At 39.3% G+C, this 17,506-nt stretch overlaps 1 protein-coding gene across 3 annotated transcripts in view; it reads left to right on the top strand.

Annotated features, from left to right (window-relative positions):
• Positions 1 to 17,506, top strand: part of Slc9a7 (solute carrier family 9 member A7) — a 167,160-nt gene that overhangs the window by 88,609 nt on the left and 61,045 nt on the right. For 2 of the 3 annotated variants that reach the window (XM_057759235.1, XM_057759237.1), the window contains exons 8-13: positions 316 to 421; positions 564 to 652; positions 743 to 856; positions 4,109 to 4,220; positions 4,870 to 5,023; positions 16,478 to 16,537. In XM_057759235.1, coding sequence (XP_057615218.1) covers positions 316 to 421; positions 564 to 652; positions 743 to 856; positions 4,109 to 4,220; positions 4,870 to 5,023; positions 16,478 to 16,537 — 635 coding nt within the window. The remainder of the gene's footprint in view (positions 1 to 315; positions 422 to 563; positions 653 to 742; positions 857 to 4,108; positions 4,221 to 4,869; positions 5,024 to 16,477; positions 16,538 to 17,506) is intronic. The other variant, XM_057759236.1, reaches the window with a different exon arrangement.

Here is a 17,506-nt window from a genome sequence, read left to right as displayed (position 1 = left end):
ACCTGATCTACATTGTGAGTTCCCGGCCAGCCAAGGCTAATTAAAGAAACCCTATGGGGGGGGCGGGGGGGAGAGGAAAAGGAAGAAAGAAAAAAGAACTAACAAAGCATGTGTGGCAGAGTGGTCGAGAACCAGCCTAGCATGTTCAGGGCTCTTAAGTTCCATCCTGACACTGTAACATTTAAAAAACAGAGATAAAACTCCCTCCAAGGAGGTGTAGGGGATGGGTGGCCCTTTGAGAGGGCTAAAAGAATGGGGACTTCAAGTGTCCCTGCTGCCCATGCCCAGAGCTGCTGTCCTTAACCTGGTGCTGACGTGACCAAGTTTACTAAGCTGCACTGCTTCCCCCTGCTGGAGACAGCGCTCTTTTTCCTGATGTCCTGGAGCACGTTTCTTTTGGCTGAAGCCTGTGGATTTACAGGTAGGTTTACTGCTGGTCTCAGCAGAGCCTGTAAGAGAGGAAGAGGGGAGGTAGGCTGTATGGCTCACCTGCTGTAAATTGTCAGTTGAATTTTTTTTCTTGCCTCTTCTTTCTCACTGATTTTTAGCAACTCTTTTGACAGGTGTTGTAGCTGTCCTTTTCTGTGGGATTACACAGGCTCATTATACGTACAACAATCTGTCAGTAGAATCAAGAAGTCGAAGCAAGCAGGTAAGAGAGGCCCTTGAGCCTGATGGACTGCCAGGTAGCACAGCAGGAGGACTGCAGAGTTCATGGCCTCCTCTTTTCTTCTTCATGCAGCTTTTTGAGGTGTTACACTTTCTGGCGGAGAACTTCATCTTCTCCTATATGGGCCTAGCACTGTTCACCTTCCAGAAGCACGTTTTCAGCCCCATTTTCATCATTGGTGCTTTTGTATCCTTTTCTCACTTATTCCACATTGTAGACAGAGAGGTGACCTCTGTATAACCACTAAGAATAATCATTTGATTACCATCTCTGTTTTGAATGGATAAGCGGGTCAGTTCTAGTTCAGGATACTTGGGGGGAAATTCTTAAAGCAGAATGTATTTCATTTCAAGTCTGGCTTTTTTTCTGGTATTTTCTGTTCTAATTTAGTGCTTGACAGGCTATCATTTGTTTTGTAGAACTCTGTCCCGAGTAGACCTAAAAGTCAACAACCCTGTCAGTCCCCACAATTATTTTTAACATGTCATTGCCATGTTAATGTAACCCAGGCAGTTAGTTCCCTGATTTTAGTGACTAGAAGGTTCTAATCCTCTTGCTGTCGGCTGCATAGTCCCACTTGGCTAGCTATACCCCCATGCTGCCCTCACATGTGAGTAGACAGTGACCATGTCCTCACCCAAGCTGCCCTGCTGCTGTGGATTATTCTCAGAGAGACTCCTTTGGTTTGCTAAAACAAGAAGGAAGGGAGGTTTGCAAGGAGGAAGAGAGGAGAAAAAAGAACAGATAAAAATAATTGATAAGATTAGAGGGAAAGAGGAAGGAGAAAAGAGAAGAAAAGACAAAATAAAATATGTAGTTCTTTGACTTTGGCTGTTGAGAATACAGTGTTTAGAGAGGGGACACTTTGGATGCTTGACTTAGAAAGGACAGATGTTACTTGAGGGAACAGGATAGTCGAGATAGAGGAAAGGCAGAGATGAGAGCAATGAAAGAGGGAGCTACTTTGGGGTTAGCAAGAAACCTGGCATTAGAGAAATTCCCAGGAATCCACAAGGATGACCCCAGCTAAGACCCTAAACAGTAGTGGAGAGGGGGCCTGAACTGGCCTTGCCCTGTAGTCAGATTAATGTATATCTTAAATATCACTATAGAACCTTCATCCAGCAATTGATGGAAACAGAGGCAGAGACCCACAGTGGAGCACTCCCAAAGTCCAGTTAAAGAGTGGGAGGAGTGAGAATATGAGCAAAGAGGTCAAGACCATGATGGGGACACCCACTGAAACAGTCTACCTGAGCTAATGGGAGCTCACCAACTCCAGCCAGACAGGGAAAGAACCAGCATAGGACCAAACTAGTCTCTCTGAATGTGGTTGACAGTTGTATGGCTGGGGCAGACTGAGGGACCACTGGCAGTAGCACCGGGATTTGTCCCTACTGCTGGTACTGGCGTTTTGGGAACTCATTCTCTTTGGATGTATACCTTGCTCAGCCTTGATATAGTAGGTAGGGCCTTGGACCTTCCCCAAAGCAATGTGACTTACCCTCTCTGAGGAGTGAATGGGGGGTTGGGGGACAGGTGGAGGGGAGGAAGTGGGAACTGGGATTTGTATGTAAAATGAAAAAAGATAGTTTGTTTTCTTTTTAAGAAAAAAAAATAAAAAAGGATAGTACAACCAAAGAATAAAAATAATAAAAAAAGAGAAACAAAAAACAAAAAGGGCGGATGTTGAGTACCTAGCAATGGCTCAGTGGCCAAGGGTTTGGCTCACTTGGTGTTAGATACTATTGTTTTCATTAAAGTAAGCTTTTCTGGCCCTGGATTTCAAGATTCTATCCTCATTGTTGGACATTTGCTCTTTCTTTCTTTCTTTCTTTCTTTCTTTCTTTCTTTCTTTCTTTCTTTCTTTCTTTCTTTCTTTCTTTCTTCTCTCTCTCTCTCTCTCTCTCTCTCTCTCTCTCTCTCTCTCCCCCTCTTCTCTTTCTTTCTGCCTTTTTTAGGCCTCCTGGGATTCCTTAACTCTTAAATGTTGTCTTCAAAGAGTATTTTTTTTCCCTGGGATTTTTATTTCATGTGCAAGAATGTGGGGGCTGTCCCCTCTTGACTGCTAGCGAGTGACAGTGCTGGAATCCTAGTTTAGGATCTTCTTAATGGCTTCACACACTAGAGGAACAGCTTAGAATCTGTTAGATTAGTTTTTCTTCACTCAGACTTAGCTTGTTGCTCTGATTTGTATTTCCTGCACGTCATAGTGGAAGAGATAGTGGAGGAAGGCCTTGTTTATAGAACAGGGCCTGTTGGCTGGGTGAGCCACATCCTCTGGAAATCCTAAAGGCTGCTGACCACTTGAGGATTTTTCCTTCACCTCTGAGATAGAATATGCTTTACAAGCACTACCCATTTCCTTTTGTTAAAAACAAAACCAAACAAGGAAAGGAAGAAAGACAAAAAAGCAGGAAAACAGTTTACACTACCCTGGAGGAAGCTAGTTTGGCTCTGGTTTCTGTCTGAAACAGCTGTGGCTCTTGCAGCTGGTGCATTGCTTGGCGGAAGCTCTCTATTTGCTGGCTCCTGCTTGCATTTCCTTCTCTGACCAGGGGATTGTGCAGCTCTCTCTGTTGGGTGCTCTTTAAACTTGGCAAGGAAAAGATGACTGGTTTCTCTGAATTCTTTGCTTTTCACGGTAGAGTTCGTTTTTCACATTCATCCTTTTCTACTTCTAACATCCCCAAAGGACATTTAAGCTACATAGGAGAAACTTTCTCTGAGTTCATTTGTGTGAGTGAATGTCTCTTTGTGGTAAGACTTCTTGAGGGTTCCTCACATCTATTTTTGTGTGCTCCCTAGGCATTGAAGTCCCTAATGTTTTCTTGCGAATGAAACTTGCTGGCTCTTTCCCTCTAGTAGAGCCCAACATAGTATGTGCCTTGTCCAGTTCTCAATCTTTTTTATTTTTATTTATTTATTTATTTATTTATTTATTTATTTATTTATTTATTTATTTTTTGGTTTTTCGAGACAGGGTTTCTCTGTGGTTTTGGAGCCTGTCCTGGAACTAGCTCTTGTAGACCAGGCTGGTCTCGAACTCACAGAGATCCGCCTGCCTCTGCCTCCCGAGTGCTGGGATTAAAGGCGTGCGCCACCACCGCCCGGCTCCCAGTTCTCAATCTTATGGTACTTTAGATTACTTCTGGAGTTAGTTGTAGAGAAATTGGCAAGCCTGTCAATTGAACCAGTTCAATTCAGTTCAAAAGTTACAACCATGTGTTGATAAGCTGTATAATGAACCAAGAAGTGGGAAAGTTGACCAAAGGACTGCCATTTTGTTGCTGAGAGATTTGCGATGGGGGAGTCCAGGCATTCTGACTTCTTTGGGCAGCCCTGCATCACAGCACTGCTAAAGTTCGGTGCTCAACCAGAGTATTTGAAGTGCCATTCTGGAAACGTGTGGGCTCCTTAACCTCGCCTGGTGGTCAGGTTGCCATCTTCCTGGGCAGAGCTGCGCATATCTACCCTCTCTCCTTCTTCCTCAACCTGGGCAGAAGGCACAAGATTGGTTGGAATTTTCAACACATGATGATGTTTTCAGGTAAAATATATTTATATAATATATAAAGAAAATAAATTTTATTTAGCAAACAATGATAATATGACTAAAATATAAACAACTTGGCTTTAAAGCACACATCTGTAATTCCAGACTAAGAAAGGGGGAGGCAGAAAGATCAGAAGTTCAAGGTCATGCTTGGGTGCATATTGAGTTTGAGGCTAGCTTGGGCTAAATGAGACCCTGTCTCAAGATCCTGTTACACATCAACCTATCTTTCTACTCTTCTGTGTGGTACCCCTTCCTTTACTAAGAAAAATACTGCCCTGCTTTCCACAAATGTACAGTTTCACACATTCATAGTCAGCCAACATTTCTGTTGACTGTGTGGTATTTGGATAGAAGACTTAGAGCTTGTTATTATTCAAGCTTCTTTTTCTTTTAGGTCATTAGGAGAAGATTCATTTAAATAATAAGAGCAGTTAGTATTCTGCCATACAAAGTGGTGCTGTTTTTCTTCGTATATGCAAGCCAGCTTCAAAGGTGCTTTAAGGTGCTTCTACCTGGCTTAAGCAGCTGGGCTCCCAAAGCATATGGCTAGGGTTCTATTATCCCCACAGTGGCAGTGCATTCTGAAGAATTGTCACCAGGTTCCCACATCACCAGAAGATCTTCCTGTTTGGTCCCATAGGCCTGAGGGGAGCAATGGCATTTGCACTTGCCATCCGTGACACAGCATCCTATGCCCGTCAGATGATGTTCACAACCACGCTGCTCATTGTCTTCTTCACTGTATGGGTCATCGGTGGAGGCACCACGCCAATGCTGTCATGGCTCAATATAAGGTCAGTTTGAATCCAAGCCAATTTTGCGTCCAAATGTGTCAGTTGTCATAATTCTTGAGAACGCTCAAGGTGCTGTGTAGGCTGTGCTTGTGAAAGATTTTCATTCTTTTGGTTTAAGCAATGTGTGTAGGGGGGAGGTGTTTTAGATTTTTTTAAATTAAAATTTAGAGTATTGAGATTTTTCAGGATACAAAATTGTCATTGAATTATAAAAAAACAATCGAAAATAGGATTATCAGTACACACAGGAAACTAGGATGAGCTGGCTCTTACTAACGTAGAAGAAGCTCCTTAGCCAGCAACCAAAAGAGGCAAGTAGAGTTTCGCTTTCTTAGGATTTTGTATGCAGTGCCTTTTCTTGCTTCTGTGCAAAAAACGGATGGCATTTTCTTTTTCTTTTCTTTTTTGAGCTTTTTTTATTAAAAATTTCCACCTCCTCCCCTCCTCCCATTTCCCTCCCACTTCCCCCACTCTTCCCCCCCCCCCCCGCCCTCTCCAGTCTGAAGAGCAATCAGGGCACCCTGCCCTGTGGGAAGTCCAAGGCCCTCCCTCCTCCATCCAGGTCTAGGAAGGTGTGTATCCAAATGTCCAAATGGAATAAGATTCCAAAAAGCCAGAACATGCAATAGAATCAAATCCCAGTGTCATTATCAATGGCTTCTCAGTCAGCCCTCATTGTCAGCCACATTCAGAGAGTCCAGTTTGATCACATGTTTGTTCAGTTCCAGTCAAGCTGGCCTTGGTGAGCTCCCTTTAGATCAGCCCCACCGTCTCAGTGGGTGGGTGCACCCTTCGCGGTCCTGACTCCCTTGCTCATGTTCTCCCTCCTTCTGCTCTTCAACTGGACCCTGGGAGCTCAGTCCAGTGCTCCAATGTGGGTCTCTGTCTCTATCTCCATCCATCGCTGGATGAAGGTTCTATGGTGATATTCAAGATATTCATCAGTGTGGCTATGGGACAAGGCCAGTTGGGCACCCTCTCCTCTGCTGCCCAAGGACCTAGCTGGGGACATCCCCTTGGACAACTGGAAACCCCTCTAGAGCCAAGTCTCTTGCCAACCCTAAAATGGCTCTTTTAATGTAGATATCTTCTTCCCTGCTCCTATATCCACCCTTCCTCCATCTCAACCATCCCACTCCCCCAAGCTCTCCCCAGTCCTCCCCTTCTCCCTTCTCTCTCCCCCTTTCCCCTTCCCTCATCCCACCCCCACCCCATGTTCCCAACTTTTGCCTGACGATCTTGTCTACTTCCAATTTCCAGGAAGATAAATATATGTTTTTCTTTGGGTTCACCTTATTATTTAGTTTCTCTAGGATCACGAACTATAGGCTGCAATTCTAATGCTTGGGAAGTAGAGTCGGGAGAATTAAGGGAATATAAAAAATCAAACTCAGGTCAACATCCCTCTGTTATTTGTTAGACAAAGCTACAGATTACACACAAAAGATGTCATGGGGTTATATAACAGATGAAAGTTACATAGAAAATGCCATATCCATCCATTTTGGTATGTCTCCCCCCCACCCCCACCCCAGACTGTCTTAGGGTTTCTATTGCTGTGAAGAGACTTCATGACCACAAGTAATGCAAATGCCTGAAGAGTCACTCTCCAAAGAGCCACAAGGTGGCAGTATATCTTTCTCTATTGGTCTTTAGTTTGTTTTCCCTCTAGAATGTAGAATGCCAAAGACAGCTGGAGCTCCTACACATTTCAGAGGAAAGAAGTGGGATTTGAGAAAATGGCCTCTTCCACCTGAGGCTATTATACTAATGGTAGGCAGGGATTCCTGGGTTTGGCCACTGCCAGCTATGCCATTTCTGGGCTAGTATGTCTCAGTTTGCAGATCAAGGCTTCTTGGTGACAATCAGGGTCCTCACTCATGCTTACATTGCAGGTGCCATTTGCATTTCCATGCCTATGTATTAAGATATGGTTCTCAGAACATTCCCATAGTGGAGATAATACTGCAATCTCTATTGTAGAGTTGGGGAAAGGAGACACAGGGCAACGATTTGGCTGCAGGTAGCAGAGTATTAAGAGGATGAGGTGGATTGGAATTCAGGAAGTCTTCCCAAGACTTGCTCACTGTGCCTTCCATCTATAAGAAGGGTTGTGGTGCTAAAGACTGCCTTCCCCATAAAATTTGGAGTGTTTAGAATTTCAGCTTCCTAGCATTATAATACTAAAGGTCGGATTAAATAACACAGTCTATCCTTGAGAATATAAACCTGAAAAAAGAAATTTTAATTCTGTAACATTCAACTTGAGACATCAGATAGTACTGTCTTTGTTTTTGTGGTAGCATGAGGATAAGACAGGTGGTTGATCCTGGGTATAATTGCAGGGTATGATTGACCTGTGAAGTTACTTTTTGCCAGATGAAGATTTTTGTAATAGAGATGCTCATTTTGTATAGAAAATTGTCAGGCAACAAATAAAATTTCATAACCTCCTCAGACTCTTTGATATTTGTATTTATCATGGGCTTTTGAAAATACTGAACAATACTATGTAGCTTATCAGGAGTTTTTGGAAACTTTGAAGACTATTATGATTTATTTCTCATTCTACTCATAAAAATGTATTTTATGTATTCAGAAAACATTCACACTTATGCCTAACTTTATATGAATAATTTAAAGCAGATCTCTAAATGCTTATCATTTTTTTGCTATTCCCAGGAATTGTAATAAGCTGCATAAGAACATAGACTTCAAAGATGCATTAAAAACCGTAACTCACCATCATGTAATTAAGAACAAAGGCAAGATAGCTGGGTTTTTAAATGTGCTACAAGTGATAGAACTAATGGTTTCAAGCATGCTAGGCAAGTGCTGTACCAGTGAGATACGTCCTCATTGTCTAACCTCTGTAATTCTCTGTACCAGTGAGACACGTCCTCATTGTCTAACCTCTGTAATTCTCTGTACCAGTGAGACACGTCCTCATTGTCTAACCTCTGTAATTCTTTTCTTACCTACAGAACACTTATAACATCACAAATATATGCACGAATATATAATTGGTGTTTGAAAATGTTGTTCCAGGACTCTCTATGAATAATAAACCCTACAGATGCTCAAGGCCCTTATAAAAATGGGGTATTTGTTCAGAACCCATGCCCATCATCTTAAATACTTTAGGTGGTCTCTAAAAGCCTTTGATATTTCCTACAATGTAAATGTTATGTAAACAACTGTAGTGCCACATTGTTTGGGGAATCATGACAAGAAAAAAGGTCTATATGCTCAGTACAGAAGCAATTTGAGGGGGGGGATATTTTTAATTTGGGATAGATTGAATTCCCCGCCCCTCCCCCTGTACATAAGGAGGGCCAACTGAACACACAAAACCAAGAGGCATTACTTGTTGGACATAGTGAGTGATCACAAAAGGACTCTTCAAGCAAGAACTGCTGGTTAGCAGACAGCTAATAAGCAGCATTTTGTAATTTTCTCAGACTCTGCGATATTGGTATTTATCATGGGCTTTTGAAAATATTGAAGAATATTATATAACTTATCAGGAGTTTATGAAAACTTTGAAGTCTGTCATAATTCCTCACCCTATTAATAAAACTCACTTTTATATGTTCATAAAATATTCATATTTATGCTTAATTTAAAGTAGCTCCATAAACTATATAAAATCCTAGCCCCCTCAGGAATTGTCTGGTCACCCTGTCCCCTGACTATTCAGGACCAGATTAAATCATGTGTATTTCATAAGTCCTTTTCTTTTTTCAACCCATAAACATATCTGGTACAAATATAACCAAGTGATTTTCCACTGAGAGTAGAGAGTTGACATTTTTGCACTTCCTCATGACCTTTTCAAAATGTGGGCCATGAAAACAGTCCTTCCCAGAGCTGAATATGTGGGCAGCTTTCTGAGAAGCATGTGATGGCTCAACTCGACTGGAGTTGGTAAGAAGTGAGCAATTCTGTTGAGCAGAAAACCAACAGTTCCTGTAATACTTCTTTTCTGCTTTTCATCTGTCTACTTTTTGGTCCCTTCATCATGAAATTTTGTCATATTATCCTTAGATAATATATAGAAATAAAAATCTTTGGAGGATGGGTGATCAAAACTTGCTATTATTACTATTTTAGAAAAGATTCAGTTTCACTTTTCTTCATTGGTAATGTCATATGAGTTTTTTTGAATTGTCAAATTTTGAGAAATCTCAAGTTTCTTTGACATGTGAGCCAGAATATTTATGCTTTCGTGTGCTTCCATCTTGCATAATTGTATTTTATTACAGCCATGACCCGAAGTGGTACATGTAGTTGTTTTTGGTTTTTTGAGACAGGATTTCTCTGTGTAGCCCTGGCTGTCCTGGCACTTGCTCTGTAGACCAGGCTGGCCTCAAATCACAGAGATCCACCTGCCTCTGCCTCCCAAGATTAAAAGTGTTCTCCACCTCCACCCAGTTTACATATAGGTTTTTTTGTAAGTACCACTGTGTTCAAGGTAAAGAGCTGCTCCAATACAAAGGCGTCATCTCAGCTCTATCCTTTATCACACTCACGTCCTATCCTTACCAATCCCTTAGTCCAACACCCTCAAATTTGTTCTCCATCTATATACTTTCGTCATTTTGATAATTAAGGAGCTCAAATCATAGCACATGATCTTTTGAGATTGGCTTTTTCTTCCATTCAGCATATGCCTTGAAGAGATCCATGAAGGCCATTGTACATGTCAATTGTTTGTTTCATTTTGTTTCTGGATAATATTCTATAACATGAATGTATCAGGGCTTGTTTAATCATTCACATCTTAAAGGTCATTTGCTTAGTTTCCAGTTGATGACTATTATAAATAAAGCTATTGCTAACATTTCTGGGTAAGTTTTTATATCAGTATAGACTTCCATATACCTAAAATACATGTCCAGGACTATGCTTGCCAGATGAGATAGTAAATGCATATTTAACTTTCTAAGGAACTACTTAACACTTTTCTGGAAGTGGCTGTGCTAGTGGTGTGTGAGAATCGGGTTTCCCGGTATTCTCAGCAGTGCTGCTTTGCATTCTCTAGCTGTTCTAATAGGTGTGTGGTGCTGTCTCATCCTGCTCTTAATTTGCATCTTTTTTTGTGCCCTAATGATGTTGAATATCTCTCCATGTCTTATCTATTGCTTTTCTGCTCAAGTCTTTTGTTTGCTTTATAATTGGAGTTAGTTGTTGTTACTGACTTTTAAAATGTTTTTATTCTAGATACTAATGTTTGAAAGATAACATGTTTGTAAGTCTTTTCTCGCTTTCTTATAGCTTGTCTTGAAGGCTTTTTGGTAGAATCTTTCATAGATCAGAAGTCACAATTTGAAGTATTGTAATCTGTCTTTTTGGATCATATATTTGATGCCATGTCTAAAAAACTCACCAAACCCTCTTGAAACTTTCTTCTTTGTTGCTACCTTAAACACTTAGTTTTATAGCTTACTTTTAAGTCTATGAGCTGTTGTTGGTTAATGTTTGTATGAGATGTAAAGTTTTGTCTTATTTATCTATGGCTATCCAGTTGTTCCATTATGGTATAATAAAAAGACTATGGCTATCCAGTTGTTCCAGTATGATATAATAAAAAGACCGTGATATTCTATTGAATTGCTTTAGCTCATTTATCAGAAATTAAGTTTTCTGTTTATCGATGGATCAGTTTCTGTTCTGGTTCATTGATTTATGTGTCTGACTTTCCAAAAATGATGACTATAGTTAAACAGTATGTCTGAGCATTAGGCACACAGATTGCAACTACTTTTTTTCCCAATGTAGCTATTCTAGTTTTATTCCATATAATTTTTTGAATAAGCTTGTCTATCTCTAAAGTAAAAATTTTTTTTCTATAGTCAGGCATGCTTGTAATTTTAACAATCAGGAGGCCAAGGCGGGAGTTCAAGGCTAGCCTAGGAGTTATAAAGAGACCCTGTCTCAAAAAAATTGAATAAAACAAAAGTAAACAAAATCTTTCTGTGCTTTTCATAGGAACTGTATTTTATATACTATCAACCACGGAGATTAACATCTTCATCATGTTGTTCTTCCAATTCATGAATGTAGTATGTTTCCAAATTTATTTTGGCCTCTTTTTGTTTCTTTATATTAGTATTTTGTCATTTTTAGTGTATAAATCATATGCAAGTTTTATTAGATTTATATCCTGTAACTGTGCTGAATTCCTTTTTTTTTAATTCTAGGAGCTGTTTTATTTTGTTTTTATAGTCTTTGGGATTTTCTACATAGATAAAATTTTCTGGATTATCTGCATAATTATACAAAGTTAAAGTTTTATTTTTTATTTTTCAACCAACCAATTTACCTTTGGCTTTCTTTTCATGTGTTATTGCTCTGACTGTCTTTCAGTCCTATTTTTAATAAAAGTAGTGCTAATGGATATCTTCACCCAGCTCCCAACATTAAGAGAGACATCTTGCCCTTCATTATCGGGTGTCATAATAGCTTATAAGGATTTTGTAGATAGTCATCATCATATTTAGTAAATTTCTATCTCATGTTTAGTCTACTTTTTTTTTAACTATATTTTATTTGGGGGCAGGGAACACATGTGTAGGCCAGATGACAGCTATTTGGGAGTCGATTCTTTTCTTCTACCATGTTTGTCCTCGGGATGGAACTCAGGTCATCAGACTTGGCAAGAAATGCATTTACTCATTGAGACATCTTGCTGGCCCTCATATTTATTTTCTTAAAGTTTTTGTCTTGGATGGGCATGGGTTTTAACAAATTCATTTTCTGCATCAGTTGGTGTGATCATTTGCTTTTTTTGTTTAGCTCTTTACTCTGGTGGATTACATTGTTCAATTCCAAATACTGAACCAGTCCAGCTTTTCTGAAATAGCTCCTACTTGATTATGGTATATTATTTTAATACTGCTTAACTCTATGAATAAATACTTGCTTAAGAATTTTTCTGTGTTCATAGGGATATAGTCTGTAGCTCTCTTTTTTGCATGCACTTTTCTGGTTTAGGTATCAGGGTAACACGACCTCACAACATGAACTGGAATGTGTTCTCTACCCTTCTTTATAGTTGGTGTTATTTTCTTTTACTTTTTGGTAGAATTCTCCAGTGGAACCAGCTAGGTCTAAAGACTACTTTTTCAAAACTCTTTAAACTGTGTAATGGATGAGGCTTTTCAAATTACATATTTTATATTGAGTGAACTGTGATAGTTTGTGAAATTTTTCAGTTTGACCTAGATTTTCAAGTTAATGTTATTCATATTTTTATGTCGACTTGACACAATTTATAACTAGAACCATCATCAGAGAGGAGGGAGCCTCAGTTGAGAAAATGCCTCCGTAATGTTCAGCTGGAAGACATTTTCTTAATTAGTGATTGATGGAGAGGGCCCAGCCTGTGGTGGGTGGTTCCACCCCTAGGCTGGTGGTTCTGGATTCTATAAGAAAGCAGGTTGATTAAGCCATGAGGACCAAGTCAGTAAGCAGCACCCTTCCATGGCCTCTGTATCATCATCTCCTGCCTCCAGGTTCCAGCCCTGTTTGAGTTCCTGTCCTAACTGCTTTTGGTGATGAACTGTTGTGTAGAATTGTGATCAAAATAAATCCTTTCCTCCTCAAGTTGCTTTGGTCATGGTGTTTCATCACAGCAATAGTAACCCTAAGACACACGGTATTTCCTGATTGTTCTTTAGATATTTCTGGATCTGCAGTGATCTAATGTTTTGTTTTTTCTTTTTACATTTTGTTCCTAATAATGTGTGTCATTATCTTTTTTGTCAGACTTGCTAAAGGTTTGGTAGAAGGGGTTTTGCTATTTTTGTTTGAACATAGGGTCTCATTATGTAGCCTAAGCTGTCCTGGAACTCACTGTGTAGACCAGGCTGGCATAGAACTCACAAAAAGCCTTCGCCTTTGTCTCTCTAGTGCTGGGTTTAAAGGTGTATGCTACCAAGCCCAGCTATTAGATTTTTTATGTAAGCATTTTTGTTGCTCTTTTAAAAATTACCTTTTATTCTACTTACTTTACTATACTGCTTATCTGATTTTCATTGTACTGATTTCTGCTTCTGTATTTTGTTTCCATCTTTCTTGTTTGTGCCCAGCTCTACCTAGACACCCAAGTGAAACAACATGTACTATTGTTGAAAAATAAATATGGTGCTAGCTCATTGTATTTTTCCAGATGTGTATAAATAATGATTATTTAAGTATAGACACTGACATTTACAGAAATTGCATCAAAACAAGTTCCTTCCAAAATAAGGTAATGAGAGTGATTGGTTTCTCTTGGCTTTTGGCTTGTGATGTTATTTGGTGGCCTCACGTAATTTCTGTAACACAGTTCTTATTTTAAACTGACTCAGAAATCCCCTGATACTTATTGTGGTGTATTGAACCCTGAAAACTCAGTAGGATCGGAGCTTACTTTCTTACTTGTTCCTTATTTCTTCAGCAGCTGATGAGTAGTTAGGTAGCTGCTCAGAAATAGGACCAAGGAAAGTCTTGGAGTTCTACTGTACATAACTAGAGGTTAGCTGTGATTCCTTCCTTCCTTCTTCCCTTCCATTGCCTTCCCTTCCGTTCCCTTCCATTCCCTTCTGTTCCCTTCCTCTTTCCTTCTTCTTTTTCCCTCTTTCCCTCTTTTTCCCTCTTTCCCTCCTTCCACAGTGCCTCTCTACATAGTCCTGGCTGACCTGGAAATCACTATGCAGACCAGGCTGGCCTTCAAACTCACAGAGATCCACCCACCCCTGCTGCCAGAATGCTGGGTGGGATTAAAGGTATATGCCACCATGCATAGCTAGCTGTAATTTCTTGACCATGACTAACTTCAAGTCTGTTTATGAAGAAAAAAAATTAATAAAACTACAATTTCAAAGCCAGGTCACTTCTTTCCATAAGTCTAAATTATATTTTTAAATTAATGTTTTGTGATTGATATTTTAAAATGTAATGGGAAATTCTCCAATATTTTAGTTAATATACAAGCTGTGTATTTTTTAGACTCTTGAATAAGTGCTGTTATTCACAAATGACATAATTTTGGCAACTTAGAGGGGTTATGAAATTATATCAACAGATGAACATATGTATCCCAAACACATTATGTTGGTGCGATAACTATTTTCTTGGAGTACATACATGAAATGGTAGTGAGGACTGGGTAGAGAGGTAGTAGAAAGACATACATCCAGCTAGCCAAATGAACAGGGAAGTAAAACAATTGTTCAAGGGCAAGTAAGAACACTCTGGTATTAATCTTATTAGACTGAGAAATTATGGTAACATTCTCTTCAAGATAGCATAAAGAATAAACATGAGAAGAAACCCTGGGCTATTTATGTAGCAGTGTTTGTTACTTGATTTTTAAAATGATGCAGCCTTATACTTAGAAATCTTAGCAGAAATAACTAGGGTCCCTGAGTCTGCAGGTCTATGTTGGAATTGTGCCTGTACAGTTTCTACCTTTTGCTTATTTGTTGTGCTTGGTTGGGCTTTTTTTTATTATTATTTTAAGACAGGGTCTCTCTCTATATAACAGTTCTGGTTGTTCTGGAGCTCACTTTTGTAGACCAGGCTGGCCTTGAACTCACTGAGATCTGCCTGCCTCTGACTCCCAAGTGCTGGAATTAAAGGTGTATGCCACCACTGCCCTGCTCTTTTCTATTTTCGTGACTGTAGGCAAATTGTTTTACCTCGAACTCTCAGTTTTCTCACCAATTAAATAGTGACAATCATTGTGTGTTGATTTGATGAAGAATTCTTGCACTAGGGCTACAGGGTGCAACTCAGTGTTTGCCCAGCATGTGCAAGGTCCTCATTTTTATCCCCAGTGTTATCACCACTACTTCCAGAACCCCCCAAACATTCTCTCATTAAATATGCTGTTTGACACATGATACTCTCTAAGTTTTAGCTGTTTATATCATGTTATTAATATTATTATTACAATCCCCCAAGCAATAATAAAACTGACATTAAAAAAATCCTGGTTTGTCTTTCTGGTATTTGTTACAGTTTTTAATATGCTATAGTAATTTAGAAAGTATAGTTTAAGCCGTATTCTTATCTGACCATGTAACTAATTGAAAGAATCATTTTATGAGACATCATTATCTCTCACATTTTTTCAAGGGAGACAATGGAATGAGAATTTTGAGCATTGCCTATCACGATATTTCTCAATTTTTCCAATTAACTGTAGTGAAAATTTAGTACCAGAGATTTGCTATATCTCTTTATATTTTATAGTGCTTTTTGATGGCTTCAAACTTACCCAGTATGTTTCTGTGTGTGTCCCACAGGAACCAGTTTTTACACTCATAGGGATGATATTACTCCCACCAAAAGTACATGATTTAGTGCAGTGTTCTGAACTAAGGGTGATTTTACTACCTGGAAGACGTCTATGAATTTTTGGAGGTCTTTTTGAGTTGTTATATCCTGGGGCAGTTGGGGTTGTTGCTGTTGGCATCCTGTAAGTAGAAAGCAGGATCCCACAGTGCACAGGAGAATGGCTCCCTACAACAAATATTCATTGTGGATTCAAAAGCCCTTAATGCTGAGTTTGTAGAACCATATTGTAGCATGTCGTAAAGTTCAATGTTGTCTGAATAATCCAGAAATCATTAAGGAAAGTGAAAAGCCACAACAAGCCAGAGACCTCAAAGAAAAGATAAGAGCCAGAGTTGGGTTCTTGGCCTTCAGATTGAAGCAGTGGACAATGTGGTTTTTCTTCTGTAGAAAAAAAGTGGCCATCTCTATCTTCTAAGTATTGTTTTGTTTTAGTAATACAGTGGGTTTTGTTCTTCCTATTAACCATGTATAAAATATACACATGCTTTAAGTATATGTTCATTGTTTAGTAACATGTACTTACTACATGTTTCTGCTTTCTTTTTTATGGATTCATCTTGCTTTATGAAACTGATGAACTCCTGGAATTTTTGTAGATTAATTTTATACGCTATACATTTATTCATCTGATTTTGTTGTGTTATATTTTTAGGGGCTTGATGTCATTCTCAATCGTTCCTCATTTGATCTAGCTCTTAAAATTGCTGTTTTTTTTTTTTTTTGGTTCCTGTCCTGGAACTAGCTCTTATAGACCAGGCTGGCCTCGAACTCACAGAGATCCGCCTGCCTCTGCCTCCTGAGTGCTGGGATTAAAGGCGTGCGCCACCACCGCCCAGCTAACATTGTTGTTTTAAATTTAGCAATTTCTCTGCCTCTTTGGTTTTAGAGAATAGGGACAACCAGATTGTTATGCAGCCTCCATGGTTGGCACTTACATAGTGTTTTCAAGACTTTGGGTTCCATTCCCAGCACTGACCAAAAAAGGGACTATGAATTTCTGTTGAAGGTGAGATAGCTTTCTTCATGGACATGGTCCAGGTCGGATGCCAGAGCTCCTGGTACCTGTGTTGTCCTATCATGTTCACATTTCCTTCTTCTGATGCCCAGAGTTGGTGTGGAAGAGCTCTCCGAAGAGGACCAGAATGAACATCGCTGGCAGTACTTCAGGTGACGCAGACACTACTAAGAAAATAATTCAATGGGCTTTTCTTTTCTCTTCTAACTCGAATGGTTTCTCTTTATGCTGTTTGCTTTTTCTTTCCTGAATGTGCCAATCCTCACTCCATGGGAAACAGGGAAATAAGTTCTAATCATTCTTTCCTTTCTTCCTCCATGTTGATTGGTGTGTCAATGTTATTGGGACTATGTGCTTTCCTCCCACATTTTGGGTCATGTGTTTTCAACCTCAGAGCCTGAGGTTGGTACAGCTGAGCTTAGTGTTAAGGACAGCTTATTTTCAGAGTAACCTATACATTCCCCCAGAAAACCCTCCTTCTGATATGGTAAGCAAGGCTTATAACAAATTCAGAGAACTAGAATTTCATATTTCAGCCTTGACTACAGCATACCTAACATGATCTTAAATGCCAGTGTTGTGTATTTTTAAGTATGTATTTGTATATCTGTACTTTCTCACGATGGTTCAGATGACATGAAGAACATTGATTTTTAATAAATGAAAGGTTGAAGTTTCCACTAACACAGTTTGTTTCTAGGTCTACATCCAACTTTGTGTGATGAAATTGTTTAAGAGTGGTGATGAAGGAGAAAAGTAAAAACCTCCAGTGTTCATTTTTGCCTTTCTGGATCTCCAATTGATATATTCTCTTTCTGGTCTGATCTGTAGATACATTAAATGCAAAATCATCTTGAACTCAGATCTTGTGAAAATATTTTGTTCCCTGTAGACAGGATGAAATATATATATATATATATATATATATATATATATATATATATATATATATATGGGCATAGATATATGCTCTAATGGCATGCATCAAATTTATGGAAGTGTTGATATATCTCACTGGTTCCTGCTTCTTATTACCATTACACACACACACACACACACACACACACACACACACTAAAATGTTTACTAGTGGAGTTGCAGAGGAACCTTTTCTACTAAAG

Source organism: Chionomys nivalis, chromosome X (genome assembly GCF_950005125.1).
Source record: "Chionomys nivalis chromosome X, mChiNiv1.1, whole genome shotgun sequence".
NCBI lineage: Eukaryota > Metazoa > Chordata > Mammalia > Rodentia > Cricetidae > Chionomys > Chionomys nivalis.
Note: the sequence above shows the minus strand (reverse complement) of the source record. Positions and strands in the feature narration are given on the sequence as shown.